Source organism: Leucoraja erinacea, chromosome 4, assembly GCF_028641065.1.
Source record: "Leucoraja erinacea ecotype New England chromosome 4, Leri_hhj_1, whole genome shotgun sequence".
Classification (NCBI taxonomy): domain Eukaryota; kingdom Metazoa; phylum Chordata; class Chondrichthyes; order Rajiformes; family Rajidae; genus Leucoraja; species Leucoraja erinaceus.
This window is the reverse complement of record NC_073380.1, coordinates 7,754,367-7,780,801: the sequence shown is the minus strand read 5'-3', so window position 1 is coordinate 7,780,801 and position 26,435 is coordinate 7,754,367. Positions and strand designations below refer to the sequence as shown.

At 39.2% G+C, this 26,435-nt stretch overlaps 1 protein-coding gene across 3 annotated transcripts in view; it reads right to left on the bottom strand.

Annotated features, from left to right (window-relative positions):
* Window positions 1-1,462: 1,462 nt before the first annotated feature.
* gra (granulito) overlaps window positions 1,463-26,435 on the bottom strand; it is a 58,679-nt gene continuing 33,706 nt past the window's right edge. For all 3 annotated transcript variants that reach the window (XM_055633619.1, XM_055633618.1, XM_055633617.1), the window contains 4 exons: window positions 22,458-22,528; window positions 15,271-15,406; window positions 13,769-13,881; window positions 1,463-1,879 (listed from right to left, as the gene is read on the bottom strand). In XM_055633619.1, coding sequence (XP_055489594.1) covers window positions 1,796-1,879; window positions 13,769-13,881; window positions 15,271-15,406; window positions 22,458-22,528 — 404 coding nt within the window. In that variant the 3' untranslated portion in view covers window positions 1,463-1,795. The remainder of the gene's footprint in view (window positions 1,880-13,768; window positions 13,882-15,270; window positions 15,407-22,457; window positions 22,529-26,435) is intronic.

Genomic DNA, 26,435 nt, shown 5'->3' with positions numbered 1-26,435 from the left:
AAGCTTAAAATAATCATAAAACTCAATATGGTTTTACAAAAGGCAAATCACATTTGACAAATTTGATGGGATTCTTTGAGGGCAGAGTCAAGCAAAGTCAATACAGGGAACCTGAAGTATATTTAGATTTCTAGAAAGTATTTGACGCGGTGCAACATAAAGGCTGATGAACAACCTAACAGCTCACAATACTGGTGGAAGCCTGTTAGCATGGAATGAAAAAATGGAGTTGGAATAAATGGGTCTTTTTTCAGGCTGGATGGTTATAACTAGTGGAATGCCCAAAGGACCAGTTCTTGTCACTGAAAAATATTTATTTTTTAAATTGGAGGAAAGAGCAGAATGTAAGTATCAAAGTCTGTTGAAATTAAAATAGGTGGGAAGTCATGTTGTTATGAGGATATTTGGATGCTACAACAAGATATAGAAAGGTTGAGTGATTGTGGCTGTGATATTAGCAACTAGCTGTGGATAATGTAAATTTCAAGCAGAGCATGCTACATATGCTTACTTCTTTTCATTTTAAGATCATAATCCATAAGCTATTATTTCAATCTATGAATTCAAAGTTTTAAACCCTTGATGAAAAAATATTCACTTCACTGATTTTAGCCCGAAGAATACATGCCAGGCATGCAATTTGTCTACAATCAATTTGAAATGATCAATGGCTATTATCACTTTCCCCCATTTTTCCACATACTCTACAAATTGAAAAAAAAATCAATATTAACATTGCGACAGCAATGCTGTGTAATGAATCAAGGTGTTACATATAATTTACAAAGCCTTAGAATGGATTTTTAGATTGCATACTGCATGTGCTATAACTTGCTAGACAGATATAATCCTGTGAACTCCGAGGCACAAGTGTTATGGTGGCTATATTGTAAATTGTCATCAGCAGAGGTAGCTCTCATCATTATTTAAACCTTTTCATGGCCCTCTGCTCTTTGGTTCAATACTATATTTGAGTCTTTAACTGGCATTTTCAAATTTCTTATTACAAACTAGGTCACAATATCATATGTAAAGAATGATGATACACCGTAGTTCTCTAATAAACCCTTTTCCTGAAAACAACCAAGTTATTCAGGATGCAGCATCTGGGTGCAACACAGGAAGGGATAAGATGGATGACTCCATGACATTTTTAAAAGGAATTCTGGCTATCATTTCTCTCATTGGATAACTGAGATAATCTTGCATATGAAGGATAATATCAAAGGTGGAGTATGAACTGGTCAGAGGTATGTAATTCACCTTTTTGCGTTCCTGGATAATAAACATTGTAGGTAAAAGGCACATCTCAATACCGTATACTTTAAATGTTTCGAGATTGGCATTGAATGATTGAAATGATATGACAAAATTAAAATAAAAGATTTTCTTTTTATGCATGACCTTGAATATCTTGATATTTCCAAAATGTGAAATGGGCAAGTATAATAAATATTCTTCAAAAGAGAGTATTAGAATTATAGTATTGTCCTTTCTATACAGTTCATTTGCTACATTAAAAAAAATCTTTGTTAACCCATTTTCAATTTATTTCAAGTGCACAAACTCTACCAAAAGTGCTGTTTTACAAATGTGGTACTTCACCATCTTGATTAATTAGAATCAAAAGAAATTAATCATGAAGCTCATCACTGAAAAAAATCTTCTAGCTGTTGAGTAAAGTTGGATGAGTTCTTCCCATAAAGATCCAAAAGTCCAGTAGATATGTTTAGAAATATTAAACAGAATATAAGCACCTTCCAAGCGAGTTCAGGACTTGATTTACAACAGTCATTCAGCCAGCAATTCCATGATGATTCGTAGCCATCCTTTGGTAAGCAAAACATAAACCCCGTCCACTTCCATACAACCTCTCTCTCTGAGTAAGAAGACATAACAATTAGTCCATTATAGAGGATTTCAAATGCAAAAAAATCTATGCACATCAAAATCCATTTTAAACAAATTTATTCCATTATTTTTTATTTATTTTAACAGTAAAGCATTCCAAATGACAATCATGCTGTATTTAGCTGACAAGACTCAAAAATACATTGTGCGACTTTAATGGAGGAAATCTATTATGGACCTTCTCCAGACGAATTTACATCAAGCAACTGGAGAAGTCCTGTGTAAATTCAATCCATTCTATTTCCATTCTTTGATTAAATGCTATATGCAACAAAATTAAATGACGTAGTTTATTATGTTATATATGACAATTTTATTAATACTGTAATTTGAGGGTTTTATTCAAACATTAAATCCTATTAGGCAATAGTAAACCGTCATCATAAGAAGATATTTCAGTACCTACAGGGACAAACAAAACAATTTCTTACATTTATTAAAATAAATGATGCAACATATTTTTCATTCAAATGGAAACCAAAGTTCCCAAAAAGTACGGTTAGGTGTGATCAGGTAATTCCTGACAGTCTGAAGTAACAGCTTCTTGAGATACTGAGGTACATTCATTCATCCAATTAATTTAGTTCATATATTCTATCAAGAAAATACCTTAATTGTTATGTCAGCAAGAAAACAGCCATTTTCAAACTAAAGTAAATTTCACATGAACTTTAACATTGCATTGAGTACTTTGAATAAAAATACTATCCCTAAATGTATTTTCCCATAGTTTCTTTAACATACCATTTGCTCCTGAAACTATCTTGTCATTTACTTCCTAACTTCTTCACAATTTCTTAAAATCTACTATACGATGTGATCAGTTTTTCTACTGTTTGTGCATAATGGAAAATATCCATTCATAAAGGAATTTGATTACTTTGCTCTGAAGTCTAAATGACCAGTAATCATTCTTAGACTATTCTTTTCGTTCAACATTTTCAAATGGATGTTTGAAAAAATCTTTATTTCACCAGTTCCTAATAATCTTCAATTAAGATTTTATTTGCTCACATTTATAATACTCTTTTAGATAGTGATATCCCGTTGACGGAATTATATAGACAAGCATGGGAAAATGAATTAGCTCAACCTATAACGAAAGATATTTGGGATGAAAATCTACAACACATACATCAATGCTCGTTAAATGTCAGACATTATTTAATATAATTTAAAGTACTACATAGACTGCATTTTCTAAAACAAAATTAAATAGAATTTTTCCTAATATCTCCCCTCTCTGTGACAAATGTCAATATTCAGCGGCTAATTTAACCCATACTTTTGTAAATTGGAAAAATTAAAAATTTCTGGACGGAGATTTTTTAAATTATATCCAAAGTTGTTGATATCCAATTGCATCCCGACCCTAAATTAATAATATTGGGAATATCAGAACAATGCCTAAAACTTACAATAAGCCAAAGAAATTTCCTTGATTATAGTATAATAATTGGGGAAAAAAAAAATTAAAATTTTGGAAAAGACCAACAACCCCCACAATCAAAATGTGGATTATGGAGATGTCGGGGACCTTGCATTTGGAGAAAATTAGACTTGTCTTAATTGACAAACCATAATTATTTACTAGAATATGGTCTCCATTTACAGATTATTTGAAGGGGTAGATTGGTCCAGCGCGGGAGCCTGGCTGAAACTTGAATCCAGGATTAGATGAATAGTTACATTTTTTAACCTACAGACCCATCTCCTAAGCTGTATTATTGATAGTTTACTCTATTTTTTTTTAATTTTCTTTTTTTTTCTTTCCTCTCTTTCTATCTATAAATATTAATAAACAATTAGAAGCAGTGTTAATACGTAATTGATAAATGAGGACCCCAGCTATTTTGATAGCTGGGAACCCGGGCCCCTAGATACTAATAATATGCAATCGTTAAACAAAGTCTGTATTGGTTTGGAGTATGATATGCATATGCTTCTAATAAAACAATTAATTATAAAGATTTTATTTAATGTTTTTGTTTAAAAAAAGAACTGCTTTAGCTTGTCATCAGTGGCTTAATGTTCGAACTCTTACTATAAATTCTTAAACATTCTGGGCCTTTCTACTTTCTCTATCTAAGCAAGAATCAACAGCAACCACTATATATTTATTTTTTATATATTGAATATCCTACAATCAATAGATAATAGAAAAAGGAATCTTAGAAAGGATGAACTTTTGTTTGGTCACATAAATCAACAGGAAGAATTACAGGAAAAACTATTTGCAAGATGGAACAAAAAACATAAGAGTGGTGGACATTGTAGATAAAGTAAGTAAATCTCATAAACAGATATAAAGAAGAGGCTGAAATTTCAAATTGAAAGGGTTGAGAAATAATGAATAAATATTAGACTGTAACAATCGGGATGATGGGTAAGAAAGACATCTTGGCATTTTTGACATACATGATACATTGCAAGGCAGAAAATTTAAATGTACAGAGGATGGAAAATAAGAATCCTGCCAATGAGAGCACCGAAATAGAACCATAGTGATTTACTAGAGCCAAATTTCCAGGTCTCCGATCTAGAAATATGTTTGAAACCCAACACGGCAGCTAGGAAATTTAAATAATCAAGTTGCAGAACTCCACCGAGTGGCACTTCTATGGCAGCCTCACCTATAATCTCTGTCTGTCCTTTTCGTCTTTTTTTGTGTGTTTTAAAAGTATGTGTTAACGTTTTCTTTTTTTCCCCCAATCTCTTACCTTGCTGGAGATGCGATTGTTTTCCGGATCGTATCTCCGGTCGCTCTGCAGACTAACATCATGGAGCTGAAGGCCTTGCTCGGGACTTACTTTGAGCCCCACCACGGGCCGTGGACTTGCCATCCGAGCCGATCCCGTGCCTGGGATTGACGCTCCACCCGCGGTCAGTGGACTGTAACATCAAGGAGCTTGCAGTCTCAGGTAGAGACTGAGTCGGGAAGCTCCAAAAGCCGCACGATGTTCGACTAGTCCCGTCCCAGGGTAGAACAGCCGGCGCGGGGGAGCTGAGATTCCCCCCCCCCTCCCTCCCCCCCCCCTCCCTGATGCAAGAGCTTGATTGTCTCAACAAGGAGGCCCGCCGCCGTCTGCGAGAGTAAGATCGTCCCGTCAACGAAAGGTTAAGAGGCTCCCGACCGCTGGAGGACAAAGAAGAGATGAGGTTGAACTTTTTTTTCCCACCTTCCATCACACTGAGGAATGTGGAGGAGTCACTGTGGTGGATGTTTATGTTAAAATGTATTTTGTGTGTTTGGTTGCTTTTTATTGGTATGACTAAGGCAAATCAAATTCCTCGTATGTTGTAAAACAAACTTGGTTAATAAAGTATGATTATTATTATTATGATTATGAATCTGGAACTAAATGTAGTCATACCAGTAGTAAACAGGACATTATTGGATTATCATCTGAAAACATTTGCATATTCTGTTTATTAGCATCCTGTAGGAAAGGAAATCTGTACTTCTTACTTTTTCTGTGACTTAACGACCTCTGCAGTTTGGGGGCAATTAAGAAAGGAGTAAATATAAAGAAATAAAAGGAAACTGATTAAAACAGTTATTAGCATTTCAGAGACGCAGCAAAAAAAAAAAAAAAAAAGAGGCAAGCAGGAAGGCAATATTGGCTAAGTGAAAGAAAGAAACTCTGCAAAAAATGTCTTGTTTGGCTGAAATAGTGGTAACTGAGGAAAATGAATTCAGTGGCAAGAAAGCAGAATTTATGTTGGACGGCAAAGATGACAGCTTCAGCCCCAGTGTCATTTCAACATAGGTCAAGATCAATTGTCCAATGCTGCAGATGAAACCCAGATCTTTACTATCCAAGTGTTCTATGTCACCAGCCAAGTCCAAACTGCTGCCTTTAAAACAATAAAAGCATTTTGTGATCTATCAGAATGCAAGACCATCTTATGTCCTGGCCCAGGTGAATGATAGTGAGCTCATGGAGAAAAAAGCAGTTATCCTGCCTCAGACTCACCCTCATTGAGACAGCGGCCTCACAGCCAGACCAGAATGCTACCATTTCAGAATGGCTCGCCGTCTCCCTTCATTCCTATCTGTAGTAGCAGTAGGTCAGACAGAGGCACTTAGAAGACAGGCACAGAGTGCTTGCACAAGAGAGAACAGTGCACAACGTATCGTAATGTCATTGACTGCTTGCACAGAAACACTGTGGGAGAAGTCTTCCTTGCTCTCAGCTGTAATGTGGGAAAAGTCTTCCTTGCTCTCAGCTGTAATGTGGGAAAAGTCTTCCTTGCTCTGAGCTGCAGGGTCATGAAAATTGTAACCATTTGGGAACCTACATGATATCTGTGGGAGGTTACACAGAAAAGCTGGAGAAACTCAGCGGGTGCAGCAGCATCTATGGAGCGAAGGAAATGGGCAACGTTTCGGGCCGAAACCCTTCTTCAGACTATCTGATATCTGATATCTGTGGGATTTAGGTTTCTTTTTATTATTTAATTGGTAAGATGTTGGTCACTCACTGTAGGGAGAATTATTTTAAAAAAACATTGAGGAGCAAGCTCCTTCCAGACCTCTTGCAAAGTTTGTCAAAGAGAATTCATATTTGCTGGAGTGGGACCAGAAACAACAAAGGGAATGATCAAGGAGAGGAAGGGAAGAAATGTTTCCAAACAAGAATGCTTCCAGATCCTAACTACTCACTGTGCAAAAAGGATTTTCAGGTCGCCTGGGTTCTTTGGTCAATCACCTTAAATCTGTGGCCTCTGCTTCTCGACCCCTCTGCAATAGCAACAGTTTCTCTTTACTTACTTTGCCTGCAATCTAATAATTTTGAAGATTTTTTTAATCAAATCTCCTGTCAACATTTCCTGCACTAAAGAAGAACACCATCCTCTCCAGACCTTCCACAAATCCCGAAGTTCTTTATCCGTAAAACAATTCTAATAAATCTATTCTGCCTCATACTTTTTAAAAGTGCTGTGATTGGACACAACACACAACATGGCTGAACTAGCCTTTTATGATTCAAAATAGTTTTCTTGGTTTATATGCTGCTTTATACCCCAGCATTTTAAACAGTTTTTACAACATACCTTGTCACCTTCATAGATTTATATACACGCCATTCCTGGTCATTCTGCATCATTGGACTTCTTAGCAAATCAGACCTTTAAAATTATATTGCCTCTCCTCATCACTTTGCACTTCTAATCATTAAATGTTGGCCTTAATAACAAGAGGACTTCAGTATAGGAGTAAGGAGGTTCTTCATTAGTTGTATAGGGCTCTGGTAAGACCACATCTGGATTATTGTGTGCAGTTTTGGTTCCCTAATTTGAGGAAGGACATCGTTATGATTGAGGCATTGCAGCGTAGGTTCATGAGATTGGTCCCTGGGATGGCGGGACCGTCATACGAGGAAAGATTGAAAAGACTAGGCTTGTATTCACTGGAGTTTAGAAGGATGAGGGGGATCTTATAGAAACATATAAAATTATAAAAGGACTGGACAAGCGAGATGCAGGAAAAATGTTCCCAATGTTGGGAGAGTCCAGAACCAGGGGCCACAGTCTTAGAATAAAGGGGAGGCCATTTAAGACTGAGGTGAGAAAAAACTTTTTCACCCAGTGAGTTATGAATTTGTGGAATTCGCTTCCACAGAGGGCAGTGGAGGCCAAATCACTGGATGGATTTAAGAGAGGGTTAGACAGAGCTCTAGGGGCTAGTGGAATCAAGGATTATGGGGAGAAGGCAGGCATGGGTTAGATTGGGGACGTTCAGCCATGATCACAATAAATGATCGAAGTACTGAATGGCCTCCTACTGCGCCTATTGTCTATGGTTCCATGTTATATATAAAGCATTCCTCATTCCATCAGCCTAAGTAATCATGACATAAATCATGGTATTCTTCCCTACTTATTGCACTTTCCAGTTCTACAAGTTGAAATTATGTCTGAAAATCAAAGTCATGTCCTCCATATCTATGAAGAAAAGTAGAGGTATATCAACTTTGTATATCATTCTTCAGTCCAATAAATTACCAGTCTTTGTTTACTAACTCATGGCCAATTTCTTATCCGTCAGCTACTGTTCCTACTTTTCCATATGCTTCAATTTTGCAAACAGGAAGTGCACTTCAGCAAATATAATTTGTAAGTCTACACACAGAACATCAAACCTCTTAACTACTTCATCAAAATATTCAGTCTAGTTAGTACAACATGATGGACAAGAAACGGTTACTCAAGGGCCTATTCCACTTACGCGACCTTTTTGGCGACTGCCGGCATCCCGTCATAGGTCACCGAATATTTTCAACATGTTCAAAATTCAGCGGCAACCAGAAGGATGCTACGACTCTTTGATTGGCCAGGAGACTTCTCATGACCATACAGGCGACCCCTGGCGACAAGTCGCGGGTGTCACCAGGGGGCATATCGCCAGGGGGGTCGCCTGTATTGTCATTAGGTCGCCAGGGGTCACCTGTATGATCGTGAGAGGTCTCCTAGTCACCCAAAGAGTCGTAACGTCTTTCTGGTCACCGCTGAATTTTCAACATGTTAAACATTTTTGGCAACCTATGATGGGTGCCTGCAGTCGCCGAATGGTCGTGTAAGTGGGACAGGCCCTTTACCTACATTACAGTTGAACAGGTGCTGAACAAGTGCCGACACCGGCCTTGTATAAAATCATGCCGCATAGAGGTTTTATTACACATGACTATGATACACACAAAGGCCTTGCCTCTGGTGGTTGCACCTTTGCGGATCTAGCAAAGGAAATCAACTGGTTTGCAGATCATAGTGTGAAAATAGATATAATCAGGGGAGTGGGGTAGAGACAATAGAGGAGGTGGAAAGGTTTGGGATGGATATAACACAGATGACCTGGAGGATCTGGCTACAATTGCTGGTCATATTGGTGTAATTTGATCGGGTGATTGAAGTTGGATAAGAGTTTGTTTTTTTTAAATCAGAAAATGGATGGATACCCAATTCTCCAAATCACTTGGTTTGAAACTTGACAATTGGCAATGTGGGGATGGGGGTGTCAGGATTTAAATTGGCTGTCAGCTATCAGAAGTGGGTGGGCTTAAGCTCCTAGAGTGAATAGACAGGGAGACAAATTAAGCGGAATCCAGATGATTGGCAATCCCTAAAGACATTGGCAACAAAGGGAGGTAGGGAACTATTGCTAGGAAAACTACTTAAAAGTGGACCGACCATATAACACTTCAGGCATCTCTCAGACGCTCCCATAAGTTTGAGCAATTGTCAAAAGCAATTATCAACCTACCAAATAAGGGTTCTTTCAGTATGAATGACTCCTGCTGTGTGAGGGCCGTACTGTATACACAGGAATTTAGTGCTGGTGACATCAAAACCCACAAACCATACCGTTTGTCACTCTACATGCCCAAGAGCCTCCTCTGTGTTTACATGTCATAAGAATGAAGGATCCCAAACGACCATCCAGAACGATGCATCAATCACATTTATTACATTCTTGATCAAATTCCCTTTAAATATACAAACATGGAGAAACAATTGAAATTGACTGCTGAAGGCCTCACAATTATTGATCTGGACATCTAGGATTTCACATGATAAGTCATGTTTGGGTTGGAGATAAAGTAATCCAAGAGTGGGAAGAAAGCAAAATCACTCCAAAACTCCTTAAAATACCCATGGATGACTCTTTAGCTAAGAAAGCAACACCACATGATGGCATAGAATGCATGGCACTTGAGTACTATTGGTCTCATCTCATCTCAATGTTCAAATTAGATAATAGACAATAGGTGCAGGAGTAGGCCATTTGGCCCGTTGAGCCAGCACCGCCATTTACTGTGATCACGGCTGATCATCTACAAACAGTACCCCATTCCTGCCTTCTCCCTTGACTTCACTATCTTTAAGAGCTCTATCTAACTAAATTGCCAAGTTCAAAGCTTTGGTCTATTACCACAATCTTTGTGGAATTTGTCCTTCGTGAAAAAATATTTGAATGTGCTGCATCCTTCGGAATTACTGCCTAATTTAACATTAAATTTCTTGTTTGAATCTCTCCAACTGACTTTTGATTAGCATTATCAAATAAACCTCATCAAAATTACAAATGGAATTTTGTATAACTGTGACAGCCAGCCAGCTTTCATCACCCTTTGTTGATCTCTCACAACTCACAATATTTTGCTATTTAACATTTTAGATTTTTAGCTTCTAGTTTTACCCTCATCATATTGTTTGCTGAAATGTTCTTCAACAAAATTTGAAATGTGGTATCTGTCGTTCTTTTGCATTGTTGCTTATAAAGGCAAATAACAAAGTTAGCTATCGAAAAAGCATCATTTATTGAAAGCAGTAGGCTTTCAACTATTGGTAGTGTCTGGCACAACATTGTATCAACAGACATCACTTGATACTCACTTCTTAAAAGGCATACTTACAATTATGTGATTTTCTCTGACTATTTCCCCTTTAAAGAAGTGATAAACCCACACAAACCATCAACTATTTACATTTATAAAATTATAAATTAATTCACAATTTACATCAATATACAGGTGTAACTTCAATAAAGTGTAAAATTGCTTAATCTCTTGGTCTCTTTATTCACTGAATTTGTCATTGCAAAGTGCAATTGATATCTGAAATATGTAGTCCAGGTATTGATAATTTTGATAATTCAAGTCTCTAGATAGACCTTGTGCACATCTGGCTTCATAACTTCTGAAAATGTTGCTTCAATAAAATTATCTTCATAACTGTGAACCCATAGCATTACAGATTCTTGAACACCCTCTTCTTGGCGTTACATGTAAACGGCAAACTGAATATAAACAACTTCAACGGCCAATAATATGTAACTCTTATAATGTAATAAAAAGGAATTGCAGATGCCGGTTTATACCAAAGATAGACACAAATTGGAGCAACTCAGTGGTTCAGGCAACATCTCTGGAGAAAATGGATAGATGACATTTCGGGCCAGGGCCCTTCTCCATTAACTCTTAACGATTACAGATATACACAGCATTCAGCGATGTATCTAATATAACAAATGGAGCCTGGAGAAAAACAGAGTTGTTTCTTAAGACTCTTAAACTTTGCACATCTACTTTCACACAATCACACTGATTTGCACTCTCATTCCCCACAGAGACTATACCTTTATCTTTCTGCTCTCATTTGAAGTTATTACATCATCTTGTTTTTTTCTAATCAAATTATCTCCAATGCAGTTCTTTAACTTATCAAATTCAATCGGTGTTTGATTCTACCTCCTGAACAATCTTCTAAACAAAAGTTGAGAACAGAATTCTTCCACAGAACTAGTGCAGTCATATCTTGCCCATCTGTCACATCTGAGCCAAACACTGGATGACGGTATATGATCACACTGATCCGATCTGTATTTATGCCTAAAATATTCTGTCGTGGAAATTCATTGTCCTATCTGGGACACATGACAATAAACTCTCTTGACTTGACGATTGTAAATTCCTATAGTGTTTCCGCTGATTGGATAACACAACTAAAAAGCTTTTCACTGTACCTCGATACACGTGACAATAAACTAAAGTTGAACTTTTTCATTTTTCGTCTTATAACAGACCTGTTGTCCTGATAATCCTTTGAACTGTTTGTCTTCAAGATGTGCAAACATTCTCATTGTTCTGAGAATAATTCATTGTCCAGATCACTTTAGTTTCCTCACTGGATTATAATTCGCTGCCTCTAAATTTCAAATGCTCTTCCTTCTAAAACACCTTTAATTCTGGAGTCAACTTTTCATTTTATTTTGCAGGTTTGCTTCTTGGCCTTATAGTAGCTTCTGCATTCATTTCTGTAATCGACATCTTCTGTGCTAATATTTCATTGCTGTCATAATGCAATACCCTCTTTATATTGATCAGTGGAGAAATGAACATACATCCAGGTCTTGCTTGCAAATACTCAAACAGTCAGCACCATATCCATGACTCTTGTAGAATACCCTTGGTATGATTTTCATGTCTCCTAAGGTGTATTTTTAGTGACTAGTGCCTTTACGAAAAGTAACTTTCTGCAGGGACTAGCGGTGACACCTTGAATGGACATTCTCAGGGTAGGTGTCTCCCTTTACATACATATCAAGCCTTCCTGCCACTTACCTAACTCAGTTGCAGCTTTCACATGACACGGCTGTGAAAAGGCTATGCTGCCATAAACATTTCCGTGAGTTCGTGCCCTGCTTACATCTTGGAATCATGCAGAAACAAAACATTGTTTTTAAACCTCCAAATTAGTAGCTATTCTGCCAACTCTCCTGAAGATTAAGTGTAGCACATCCAATTCTTGCCTAAATTAGCCTAAATTATTTCAGTTCCCGGCCAAATAATAACTTACACAACACCAATTCTAAAAAGATCTGGAAAGTCTATCTTTTTGCCAATATCTTTAATTAGACTTCATATTCGCCAACTATTTCCTAATTGTGCTTGCCAAATACGTAGCATTTGGGATATTGACAATTTTAATCCCCCTGTAGAACATTTTTAGTTGCTGCATATGACTGAATTCACAAGTATCTCTCATACCTAGTGACATAACTTTCAAGTCACGACCTGCCATCATCACTGCTCTGCCCACAGAATTCCATTTTTTATTTACAGTACTTTGCACTTGTTCACTATCTTGTTACTCCCGCAAGCAGGAATATTCTATCAACATCCTAATGTGCTGTCAGTACAGTCTTTATAGCTGCTTCTCAATCAAATAGACTTTGAGCTAGTAATCAAGTATCCTTTACTGAATGCAGTAGTACTGAACTCTCAAATAATGGCAATGTCTTTCACTATATTGTACCAAATGTCATGTATTGGTACTTATGGTTCTTAAGAGTACATTTACACCTATATATACACACACACACGCTACATCTGATGTTTTGCCTAGGCATTTCTTTGGTAATTATGAAACATGAAGCAGCCATTCAACTCATCAAATCTATTCCATCAATCCTATTATCCCTCCTTGCGATCTTGCAAATTATTCTCACATGAACATCGATTCTTCTTTCATACTTCTATCCCAACCTATACTAGAGATAATTCACCGGAGCTAATTAACTTACCGGCATATCTTTGGGGTGTGGGAGGAAAAAGGACAAATTGGGGGAAATCTATAAAGACACAGTGAGAACATGCAGGCTCCACCTAAAGTTAGAATCCAATTTTGGTCATTGGAAACGTGACTGCAGCATGACTGCAACATATTCTTCCATTCCTGTTTCACAGCGAAACGTCTCAGGTCACTTAAGCAATACCTCTCACTGCTGCATTCTCTCGCCGGCAATCTTTCTGGCAAAACACCCATTATTTAGACATATTCCTTGCTCACTTTACTGATGCCAATCAATGATCCTCAACAATTTAGGCACACAAGATCATATTTCATGTTGATGACTTGGAAAACATAACAAGTCCAACAAATATTTTTGCTAACAATATCTACATTATTAGCACAATTATGTTGACTTCCAAATTAGGCATTCTCCATCCCACATTATCATAAAATGAAAATGTTTTTTGATGAGCAGATAACTAAGTATGAAATAAGTCACAAGTTGGAAGTTAATGATTTGTGATATTCTATTTATGATTTTGTTCTTTTAAAATGTACTACAGAATATTTCAAGAAGTATATTGTTACTTCTGAAAACAGTTGCTAGAAATGGTAATTTACAAATGAGTTGAGGTACATTCTTTTAAGTTTTCTTATTATCTGGTTATCTGGTTACCTTAAAAACAAACAAAAGATCAAAATTGCAAATATTGCTTCAGCACTGTTACAGAAAATGCAATTGACCAATTTTTATCAAATACTGCCAAAGGACACAACTTACTGGCCTCTCTAATACCACAGGAAGAGATGGCAAAAATTCTGGTTTCTCTTTTGAAATTGGCAGGCTGGCAATTTTCATCAAAAATTCTCTGCTGTACGTTATCCTCTCTGCATCTGAAAAGAAGATTAAATTGGTAAACAAATTAAGGATTTTTTTTAGCTATAAAATAAAAAAAGATAAATATAAAGAGAAAGCAGACACACCATTCTGAATTTAACCATGACCAGTTTGAATGACATAGCAGGATTTAAGGGTCAAATATTTAGTTTAGTTTAGAGAAACAGTGCGGAAACAGGCCCTTTGGCCCACTGAGTGCGCCGACCAGCGATTCCTGCATTCTATAACACTATCCTAGCGATAATTTACAATTATACTAAGTGACTTAACCTACAAAACCTGCCATCTTTGGCGTAGCAGTAGAGCTTCTGCCTCACAGCGCTAGAGATCTGGGTTCGATCTCAACTACGGGTGCCGTCTGTGCGGAGTTTGCACATTCTCCCAGTGACCGCGTGGGTTTTCTTGGAGATCTTTGGTTTCCTCCAAACCTCATTCCTATGCAACAAGATCCTTTACTTCCTAATCAGCAGACCTCAATTACTACTCCTCCTCCTTGCTGACCATCAGGACACTGGCACTTCAAGATTATGCTCAGTCCCCTGATCCACTCTCTCAAATACCCACAAATGTGCAGCCAGACACAGCTCCAATGCGATCTTTAAATCCATCAAAGATATCACCTTCATTGGTTGAATAACAGAGAAAGAAGAGTCAGTATAGGATTGATAATCTGGTTGTGTGATCCCTGAACAATAATTTTGTTTTCAATGTTAACAGCATTGATGGTTGACTTCTAGAAGGGAAAGGCAAGGGACCAGGCAACTTGTCTTAATTGACATGATGGGGGTGCAAAAAGTCAACAGTTTCAAGTTCCTGAGTGTACACATCTCTTATGATCTGTCCTGCAGCTAGTACATTGATGCAATCATGAAGAAATCTCACCAATGCCTCTACTTCCTCAGAAATGGAAAAGAATCAGTATGTCACTGAATACTCTATTCTAATTTGATAAGAGTTAAGTGGAGAGCATAGTGACTGGTGCATCATGGCCTGCTTCAGAAATTTGAAAATTCAAAATCTAAGGAGGCTGCAAGTGTGAACATTGCCTGGTGTGTCACAGACACTGAACTTGCCACCATTAAAGGGATCTACAGGAAGCAATGTCTGAAGAAGACAGCTAAGACCCACACCACCCAGACCATGCTCGCTTCTATCATCAGGAAGAAGGTACAGGTGCAGAGAACCATTACAATTATTATTGGCATAAAATTATTATTGCCATAAAGACAGCACAAGAAACGGAACATTCCTGAAGATCGAGTACTATAAGGATCACTTGTTTTGAAAAGGGGCTGCAGTGTTATATTAATGTATTGCAATATTTCATAAATATATCTTTTAATACTACCTCTGAATATATTTATATATATAAATTAAGCAATTACCCTTCTTTGTGCCATCTCCCTGACCAGAATGGCGTCTTTCAATTGGTCGTTCTTGTCCTTTAAGATCATGTTTGCTTCTAAATGATGGAATATTACTCCACTTGTTTTCCCGTTGTGCATATCCACTTGAAATAGTCTGCAAAGTTTTAAACGCTGGTTACTTGCTCAAAACAAAGGTATAAAGCAGGCAAAACATACCAGGAGATTATATAATTTTACAGTGCACACTTGGCTCTATTCCTAGTTCATGAACAGGACTTAGACAAACAGATGATAGGCATCATAGGCTTAAAGAAATTAACTCTATGATACCCAGTTTGTCAAATACGGTTTGTCCCACTGCTGTCAGTGTTCTTGACCCAATTGCCTAACTTGGTGTTCTTTTTATTTATATGCGTACCTGGGAAAATAACTATGAAAACTAAACTCTCAATAATTGGTTTATTAATGCACCTTGATACCTACATGAAAAGAAAATGTCACCTCCATATGGCATACTGTATATACAACTCTCATGTAGTGGTTAACATGACTGCAAAAATAATTGCAATTCAGAAATCAAAAGAATTAAATCATTCAGATCTGATGATGATGATGATGATGCCTTCAGCTAAAACCCTAATTTTGCAGTAATTACTCCTTTTGCAGAAGTAAAATATAAACATGAATGCTCCTAACAATAACATTGGTCCAATTTAAGGCTCAGCATTATAAGCAGCAAATCATCTCATCCAGATGTTTTAGGCTTGCCAACAGTCACAGCATTCAAATAAATGAAATGCATGGAGTTGTTAACCACTATGTATGCTGTGAAAAAGACATGGCCTGTTCATCGAACCGCAAGTTAATATTTTAGTTTGATAAGATTTAATTTGTGTCAAGCAAGATCTCTAGCATTGAAAATGTGCTTAAAAATTAGCATGAATAATCCTTTTTGGCTACATTGCTGTTACCAGTTTAAGATATATTAAACGTGTAGGAAGGAACTGCAAATGCTGGTTTACACCGGAGACAGACAGCATGCTGGAGCAACTCAGCGGGACAGGCAGTATCTCTGGAGGGAAGGAATGAATGACATTTCAGGGCGAGACCATTCTTTAACAAGACATTAGTCTTTTTTCAACTTTTGCACTTGTTTTTCTCTCAACGCCATTTTTTAACCCTCGTTTTATCTTCCACATGATTTAACATTATTTTACATATTTTAAATTTTGCTGACTAGTTTAGACACTGTAGCCTACTCATTGGATTACATCTAACCAAGAGTGCTTATTCTGTGTTGCGCTAGTAATCCTGCCTATGGTGCAGATTAGCCCAAGATCAGAGATAAAATGGTGGTATAAGCATATGAGAGCAAAAATAACCACTGAAGTAAGTACTGGTGAACCTAGGAGCAGTGCATGAATAATTGCCATTTTACACAATTTGTCAACATGAGCACGCTAGCTCTAGAAACTGATCTCATAAATGCAAACTTGAAACAGGCATAGCTATATGATTCATACACAGATCTATTCACACACAGGCACACACTCAAAACACTCTTCACCCAGAGTTGTGAATCTGTGGAATTCTCTGCCTGAGAAGATAGTGGAGGCCAATTCATTGGATGTTTTCAAGAGTTAGATTTAACTCCAAGGGCTAAAGGAATCAGGGGATATGGGGAAAAGTGCAAGAATTGGGGTACTGATTTTAGATGATCAGCCATGATCATATTGAATGGCGGTGCTGGCTCAAAGGGCTGAATGGCCTACTCCTGCACATATTTTTCTATGTTCTATGTTTCTAACAGTGCCATGTATACAGCCATCATCACAGGCTAGTCACTGCCTCTGCACTTCAGCATCTCAAACACACCATAGTTGCTGTCCATAGATTCCTCAATGTGTCAGCCATTCTGATCAATTTATAGATCTCACCACATCCTTAACTGAACATTGAAAAAAAAAAAATCACAATTTCTGAAACTTTGATATTAACTCACTTTGGCAAATCGGACCACTTGGCTGTGCTCCTATCTGCATATAGGCAGCAACTAAAAGTAGCAGCTCCAGTGGTGAGGATGGCACAGAAGTGGTTAGAAGAGGCAGACAAATTACTTTACAACTATTTGGCACTGGTAGACTGGCAATGTTCAAGAACTTGGCAATGAAACTGAATGAATATGCTGATTGTTACCAACTCCATAAAGTGTGCATGGGTGTATCCCCACTAAAACCATAAAAGTGTTCCTTAACCAGAAGCCTTGGGTGAACCAGGAGGTCTGCAATCCACCGAGGACCCGATGCTGGGCATTCAAAACTGGTGATATGGGGTGATAAAAGTCCTGGTATGACCAAGGCAAGGCCGTTGGGAAAGCAAAGAGACACTTTTGGTCTAAGCTGAAGGATCTGATGAATGCTCAGCAGCTGTGGCAGGAATTCCATGCCATTACATCCTATAAGGCGAGACCAAGTAGCAGCTCAAGTCACAACAATGTATCACTCCTAGACAAGCTCAATGTTTTCTATGCTCGCTTCAAAAAGGAGAACACCAATGTACCTTCTCGAGCCTCCACATACACCGATGACACTATAGTATCAGTCACCTATATCACAAGATCCTTCACGAGGGTGAACCCTCGGAAAGCATCCGACCCCAGCTTAAAACCTGCTGAGGACCAGATCTTTGGTATACAATAGGTGAATAGGAATCTTAAAAAGTTCCGCACAACAATGAGAAACAATTGAGAAGGCAAAGAGACGCTATCAGTCCAAGCTGGAGTTTGGTCAGACATTTAGCAACTGTGGTAGGCCAATACCCAGTTCTCCCCTTCACGAGTTCCTGCCCCGCATTGATGTAGAGCTTTTTTATGTCGCCTCTGCCTCCGTGAAAATCCCTCGACTCCATCCAGGAACCCCAACACTCCTTTTAGGCGAGGCAGAGGTTCACTTCCCCTCCAACCTGATCTACTATATCCATTGATCTTTGTGTGGAATCTTGTATATCGGTGAAGTTAAGCGCAGACTGGGCGATCGTTTTGCTGAACACTGATGCTCAGTCTGCCTTGGCCTCGGCGATCTCCCAGTTTCGAAACATTTTAACTCCCCTCCCATTCCCATACTGGTCTTTCTGTCCTGGGCCTCCTCCACTACCAAAGTGAGACCACACACACATTGGAGGAATTTTGCAAGGGCAGCTTACAACCCAGCGGTCTGAACATTGATTTCTCTCATTTTATGTAGACCCTGCCTTCCCTCTCTCCATCACCCCCCCCCCCCCCTCCCCCACCCTCCTAGTTCAACTGTTTGCATCCTTGTATCCCTTTGTCACCTCTTTCCCAGTCATCAATGGGCCATTATGGGCTCAATCCTTCCTTGTTCGTCTGTTACTGGTCCTGCATTGTTCTGGCCTTTTCTTACCTCCAGTTCCCTCCCCCATACTTTCAGTCTGAAGAAGACTCGACTCGAAACGTCACCCCATCCTTTTTCTCCAGAGATACTACTTGACCCGCTGAGTTACTCCATCACTTTATGCCTACCTTCTGAAAGTAAAATCCATGTATTTTAGTGCTAGGTGGCATTTGCTTTGGTTAGCAACTATGCTGATCAGAATTGCAGGAATGGTGGTATATTGGGGATGGAGGGTATAGCTTGGGTGGAGTATTCGTTAATTAGCCAGTCTCAGGTATTCCAGCAGTGATTACCATTCGGAGATGATGCTTCTCCTCTATCTCTAAATGTTTCTTTTCCTGTGCTTTCTGAAGATCTGGTTATTTGCAATTTAGTAAAGTTAGTCTTTCAGAATAGCCATCCCAGAGCGCATCCACCAAACAGCCAGCAATTCAGAGATCTGCTCAGCGATGTATGTAAAACTCCTTTATAACAGTCTTGGACCATTTATTCGATTTTGTTGAGCTATCATGACATATCTGGTATTGGCATTGCACTCGTTAACCTATTGCGTAGCAGTATATGTACCTCTGACAAAAGTCACAAGGCCATGTCTTGCTGACAAGCAGCCAGACCACAATCGAAAGGCCTGGTTACAATGTGGGGAGCTTAAAGGATCCGTGCAAGATTTAAAAAAAAAATCTGAATCACTGCCAGGAAGTCAGGAACAGAACTGCTTATGAACCATGTGTTTGTGAATCTAAATTCCTTATAATTGATACAGATAGCACCCTAGAAATTGAGAGCATCAAAAGTGTCCATGCATTTTGAGGGAATCTTTACGATTTAAATCGAGTGCTTTCTCATCCTGTATATTTATTTTAAAAATATGGTACTGGTGTAAAAGGTCTTTGCATATTTAGCAGTAAATTGTAATTTGACGCACATGTCATCTATTCCTACTTTAAATGTTGGTACAGAAGCTTAAGTTAATGATCTTAATAATTAGTTATTGTTGCACATGTGTGAATGCAGCATGTAACTAGATTCATCCAACATAACAAGCTCCACAAATGTTTGATGTGTCATGGCAACCAAGAATCTCAATACATGAATGAAAAGTGCCAAATGAAGAGCAAGCTTTGCTGCCATGTACATTATTCCAGCTGCAATGTAGCTATCCCAGTTTTTGTCCTTGCAATCTCTGCAGACTTTTTTTTCCTTTTTTTTTATTTCAAATTTCCCACGATCCACTATATCTACCGTTTCCATAAATAGCTACATAATTTAAAGAATGTAGGGATTGTGTTTGTAGAGATCTGGTGTAAAGATAATGATAATGCATAATTTATCTTTGCACTACAAAATATTATGAAGTGAATTATGACACCGAGGGAGGTACACTGCCACAAAGTTAGGGGTTGAGGATTCTTCAATAGTTAAAATAAATTAAGAATCCAAGGCGTTGAAACACCTTAAATTCAAATGATAAAATATTGAACAGAACAAAGCAAATAGTGCTGGAGCTGCCATGTGCTCTGTGGTCATGCCCTAATTGCAATAATTTTTTTTTGCTTGCTAGGCTCCAAACATGAAGTCCTGTCAGTGTGGCCTTTCTTTGAAGCAGACTGGGCCACAAACAGGTCCTGAGGCCCACTGTCGACCAGTCTGATGGCTTTTGACAGCTCAAGCTGCCTGAGGTCAGTTTCATCTTTTCAAAATGTCGCATACAATTACAGTTCTAAAGTGTTCCAGGAAATAAAATCCAATACATTTTTGATACACATTAAATTAAGGTTAATTAATAAGCATCCGTTTAATATGATTGCAAACACAGATTGCAGTCTTAAATTTTCTATTTTAAGAAGCAGCAATTACAAGTTTTGCAGATCAAAGCATTTAAATTTTCTGCACTCAAGTTGCAGAATTTCATCAAATAACCATGACCAAATTTGAATCACCAGTTTTAAACTTTATGTTTATGGTTTATAATATATTTTCCTTATTTCTGTTTGTAAAGCTCAAGCAAACATTTCTCATTTTAATAATGATTCAGGGCTGCCAACTCTTACGCCTTGAGCGTGAGACTTACGCATTTGACGAAATTCTCACGCTGATGACAGAAGTTCTCACGCTCAAAAAAAACTTCTTTTTTTTAAATACATAAATAAATAAAGTCACACTCATCAATGAGATTAGTTTTCTGTCGGCGGGTTCCAATCATACATTATTTAAAATGGCAATGTGGACAAAAATGCTGGAGAAACTCAGCGGGTGAGGCAGCATCTATGTCTGAGTTTGACCCTTCTTCAGACTCAAGCATTTCTCCAGCATTTTTGTCCACCGCTCTATAGATGCTGCCTCACCTGCATTCACATTCCCGTGCAGATGGTGTGATAGGTGAGACACAGCGGTGGTCCCAGCACAGCTTCCCACCCCCAAGGAACCGCTCACACCTCCCACCCTCACCTCCGGCGGCTCTGTGTCCATCGGCCGCTCTGTCTACATCGCATGGAGGTTTAACCACGGCCCGGAGCCAGGAGCAAACCGGGTGAGTGGGGGCGTCGGTGCCTCCTCCGGAGCCACGGGGATGAATCTCGGGCTATAGCTCCGCTCCGATGCCCGACCTGTCCCTCACTATTACTGTCCCTCACCTCCCCAGTGTTGTTGCTGCTTCACTGACACACACTTTCACACACACAACCTAACACACACCCTTACACACACAAGGATTAAAGGGATATGGGCCAAATGCGGATAAATGGGACTAGATGGGGCATCTTGATCTGCATGGACAAGTTGGGATGAAGGGCCTGTTTCCATGCCCTAAGACTATGGCACACTGTCGAATGGGTGTAATTGCTCTGGAGAGGATCCAGGGGTGATTTATGAACATATTGGCAGGGCTGGAATTTTTTTTTATCACTTTGAAGAAAGATTTGATAACTGGGATTCTCTGCAGCAACAAGAGGTGAAGAAAAGACTTGGTTGAGGTGAATAACATTACCGTTTCACTTAATAAAGAGTGTAGCAAGGAACTGCAGATGGTGGTTTAAACTGAAGATAAACACTAAAAGCTGGGATAACTCAGCAGGACAGGCAGCACCTCTGGAGAGAAAGAATAGGTGATGTTTCAGGTTGAGACCTTCTGAAGAGGTTGAAAACCAGCCATAAAACACAATGACTGGAGAGGTCTGTTATCCAACTAAGGGCAGAAATCAGAATCATGTGTTCATCTTTATTGACGTGACACCATAATAAATATGTTACAGAAAAAATGATTTAATGGGGTGGCATGGTGGCACAGCAGTAGAGTTGCTGCCTTGCAGCACCACAGACTCAAATTTGATCCTGACTACGGGTGCTGTCTGTTCAGGATTTGTACATTCTCATGACCACATGGTTTGTGCTGGATATTCCATGTTTTCCCACATCCAAAAGAAGTGCAGGTTTATAGGATAATTGACTTCTTAAATTGTCCCTGGCGTGTAGGATACAATTGGTGTACATGAATATACTGTCATTCATGGCTCTACTGTGGAATGTTATTAGGAATGTAATTTAGCCTAACCTTATTCATACCTAATCCAATTTGAAGCATAAATGTTGCATCCAAGTGAAAGTTAAAAGACTCGCTACAGTATGCACCAGATTGCACAATTTCAAGCTGAAAAATGCAAAAGCTCCCCCCCCCCCCCCCCCCTCCGGTCGCTATACTCCCTCAGGCTTGGTCTCAAATCCCAACCCTTCAGATTTTTTATTTTAAAAATGTTAAACCGCTATTTACAGTATATATCAACATTGAATTAGTCATACCCAGTTCTCTTCATTCCATGAAACTTCATTTTGATGTAAAAGCGGTGGAAGGTAATCACATATTGTCGAATCTGGTGGATAGGTAATTTAAAATTAATGGATTATTAACAATGGGCAGAGAATAAATGTTTTCTTATTGCCATACAAAAGACCAATTGGCAAATGAAATAGAACAGCCACAGGCCTTTGGCCCACCAGGATTGCGCCAATCCAGATACAATACAAATCTTTCCTCTGCCTGCACATGAGCTGCATCTCTATTCCCTGCCTGTTCGTGTGTCTGTCTAAATGACCCTTAAACATTGCTATCAGTTCAACCACTTCCCCTGAAAGAGTGTTCTGGAAACTTTATGATGAAATTGAAGCCTTGGTGGCACCTTCAACCTCTCCAAAGAAACAATTAACAGGGTCTCCTAATATTTGTTTTGTGTCGTGTCATTCGAAGCCGAACATGTAAAGAATTTGATTAATCATTCAATAGATAGATTTGAATTTGTCTTGATCTTAAGGAAATGTGTTGTGTTCCTACCAAGACTATCCAAGTGTTCATAAACCAGAAGCCTTGGATGAATGAGGAGGCCTGCAAACTAATGAGGACCAGATCTTTGGTTTCTAAGTCCTGTGAATCAGGATCATATAAGAAGTCCTGTACAACCAAAAAGAGCCATTGAGAAGGCAAAGAGGCACTTTTGTTCTATGCAGGGCTTTCATGCCACTACTCCTAGAAGGTGAAAGCAAGTTGAACATAGAACAATACTGCACATTAACAGGCCCTTTGGCCCAGTATATCTGCCAAAAGCGGTACGAAGATCACCTCTTATCTGCCTGCACATAATCCATATCCTTCCATTTCCTGCATTCCATATATCCGATGCCCACGATCATATCTGGGTCGACCATTATCCCTGGTAGCATTTTCCAGGCACTCAGCACCTTCTGTGTAAAAATCTTGCTCCGCACGTCTCCTTTAAAGTTTGCCCTTATCACCATAACGCTTTCCTTGGCATTTGATTTTACCATCCTGGGTAAAGGGTTCTGACTATCTACCCTCAGTATGCCTCGTATAAGGTACACTCGTATCAGGTCTTTCTGCAACCTCAGATGTTCCAAAGAAAACAATCCAAGTCTGTCCAACCCCTTCCTCTAACCAATATCCTCCAAATCCAGGCATCATTTTAATAAATCCTGTGCACACTTTGCAAAGCCATCACATTCTACCTGGAATGGGGTGACTAGAACTGCATGAAATATTCCAAATGCAGGATAACCATTTTTTAGCTTCCTATAAAGCTGCAGCACGACCTTGCCTGACCAAAGTTCTAGTCCTATAAAACTGCATCATGCAAGGAGGGAGTGCAGCGTCGGTTTACAAGGTTAATTCCCGGGATGGCGGGATTGTCATATGCTGAGAGAATGGAGCAGCTGGGCTTGTACACTCTGGAGTTTAGAAGGATGAGAGGGTATCTCATTGAAACATATAAAATTGTTATGAGTTTGGACATGCTAGAGGCAGGAAACATGTTCCCAATGTTGGGGGAGTCCAGAAAAAGGGGCCAGTTTAAGAATAAGGAGTAAGCCATTTAGAACAGAGACGAGGAAACACTTTTTCTCACAGAGAGTGGCGAGTCTGTGGAATTCTCTGCCTCAGAGGGCAGTTGAGGCAGCTTCTCTGGATGCTTTCAAGAGAGAGCTAGTTAGGGCTCTTAAAAATAGTCAGGGGATATGGGGAGAAGGCAGGAACGGGGTACTGATTGGGGATGATCAGCCATTATCACATTGAATGGTGGTGCTGGCTCGAAGGGTTGAATGGCCTACTCCGGCACCCATTGTCTATAAGTAGCTCCAGTGACAGTGGTGCATCACTCGCAGACAACCCGAGTACCTTCTATGCTTGCTTCGGAGGGGAATACATCGTTATACCTTCACGGGCCTCTACAGTACACAACAACACTGTGTTTTTTTTTTTGGTCGACATCAGAAAGACCTTTCACAATGTGAAAACCCTTGCAAATCATCTGCCCTTGGAAAGCATCCGGCCCAAGTGACATACCTAACTGTGTTCTTAAAATATGTGCAGACCAGGCACGTGCCATCAGGGTAGGCAAGGTACGCAGTGCCCACTCTGACTAAAATTATAAAATGGTAATTATTAAATATAAATAGTAAAGACACGGAAGAATTATGCCTACCTAAGAGATCAATCTCTTAGGTAGGCATAATTCTCCCATGCATTTCATCCATAGTACATGTAACACGCAAAAGTATGTGCAACTCGCATGCCATCGACACTGCTTCAAGCCTTCAATAGCAAAGGTCCATGAAGGCAGCTGAAATTCTGCCTTTGCACCATGGACTGCGTGCATGTGCTGCGCAGCGTACTGCACATGCGCAGCGCAAGTTTCTTGGCGGGTTTTTCCAAATGGATTGTCATTATCTTAAGAGTATCTTAAGAAACAAAGCGAAGAATTGAGTTTGTGTACAAATGTGGTAAGTAGATTTCTTTGAGCTATATGTTTTTAAATACTTTATTAAGAGATAAGGCTTTGAAGACAAATTACTTTATAAAAGTCGACTGTGCCCATCATAGAAGAGAACAATCTGCGCATGCACGGTTTAAATACATTTTTTTTTTTTAAAGCCAGCTGACAGCTTACGGAGAGGAGAACAATCTGCGCACGAGCGGTTTTCAAGATTTTTTTTTTAAAAGCCAACTGACTGCCTACCCCGAGTAATTACTCACGGCAAGTGCCTGGAGCGGTTCAATGAATACAGTTTCAAGGACATCTTCAAACGCTCACTACAATAGTACGAGGTCCCCACCTGCTTCAATAGGTCATCCTTAATAGCAGTGCTCAAGAAGTGAGAGGTGACATGCCTCAATGACTACCAGCAGTGGGACGTCCATTGTGAGGAAGACCTTTCAGAAATTGGTTATGATGCATACCAACTCTTGCCTTGGTAAGAACCTGGATCAATTACAATTCACCTACGCCACAAATGATGAGCAGTGGAGCCACAAGGAACATCTGATGCTGGAATTGAGGAAAACAAAGTGCTGGAGTAACTTAATGGGTCAGGCAGCATTTCTGGAGGTCTTGGACAGGTAACGTTTCATGTTGGGACCCTTCTTCAGACTCAAATGCAATCTCCCTGGCTCTCTTCTACAGCTCAGTGTAATGTGGCACTGTTGTATAACCCTCATTCGATCATGACTTAGGGAGATGTCTGTGGAGAGTTTGCACCTTCTTCCTGTGATCACGTCGGTTTCCTCCGGATGCTCCAGTTTCCTTCCACATCCCACACTCATGTGAGTTAAGGTTAACTGACCTCAGTAAATTGCCCCTGGTGAGATAACAAAACTATTATGAACAGGAACTTGGTAGGACCCGTTTCCATGCTGTATCTCCAAAACTAATAAAGATAAACATCATCTCCTCTATTTAAGGAAGGGCTATTGAGGCTATTTTTGCTATTGAGGGAGTGCAGCGTAGGTTCACGAGGTTAATTCCCGGGGTGGCGGGACTGACATATGATGAAAGAATGGAGTGACTGGGCTTGTATTCACTGGAATTTAAAAGGATGAGAGGATATCTTAGAAACATATAAAATTATTAAAGGATTGAACAAGCTAGATGCAGGAAACATGTTCCCCATGTTGGGAGAGTCCAGAACCAGGGGCCACAGTTTAAGAATAAGGGGTAGGCCATTTAGAACTGAGATGAGGAGAAACTTTTTCATACAGAGTTGTGAATTTGTGGAATTCCTCTGCCTCTGAAGGCAGTGGAGGCTGATTCAAAAGAAAATTAGATAGAGCTGGTCGAGTCCTTCAAACTGACTCTACTCACCTCTGGACCCACGCACAAGCTTGGTCATACACTAGGCCTAGTGCTTTCGTCTGGTCTCCCAATTTGTAATACAGAAATTATTATTGATGCCTGTCTGTCTGATCATAGTGCAATCATATTTGATGCATCTCTG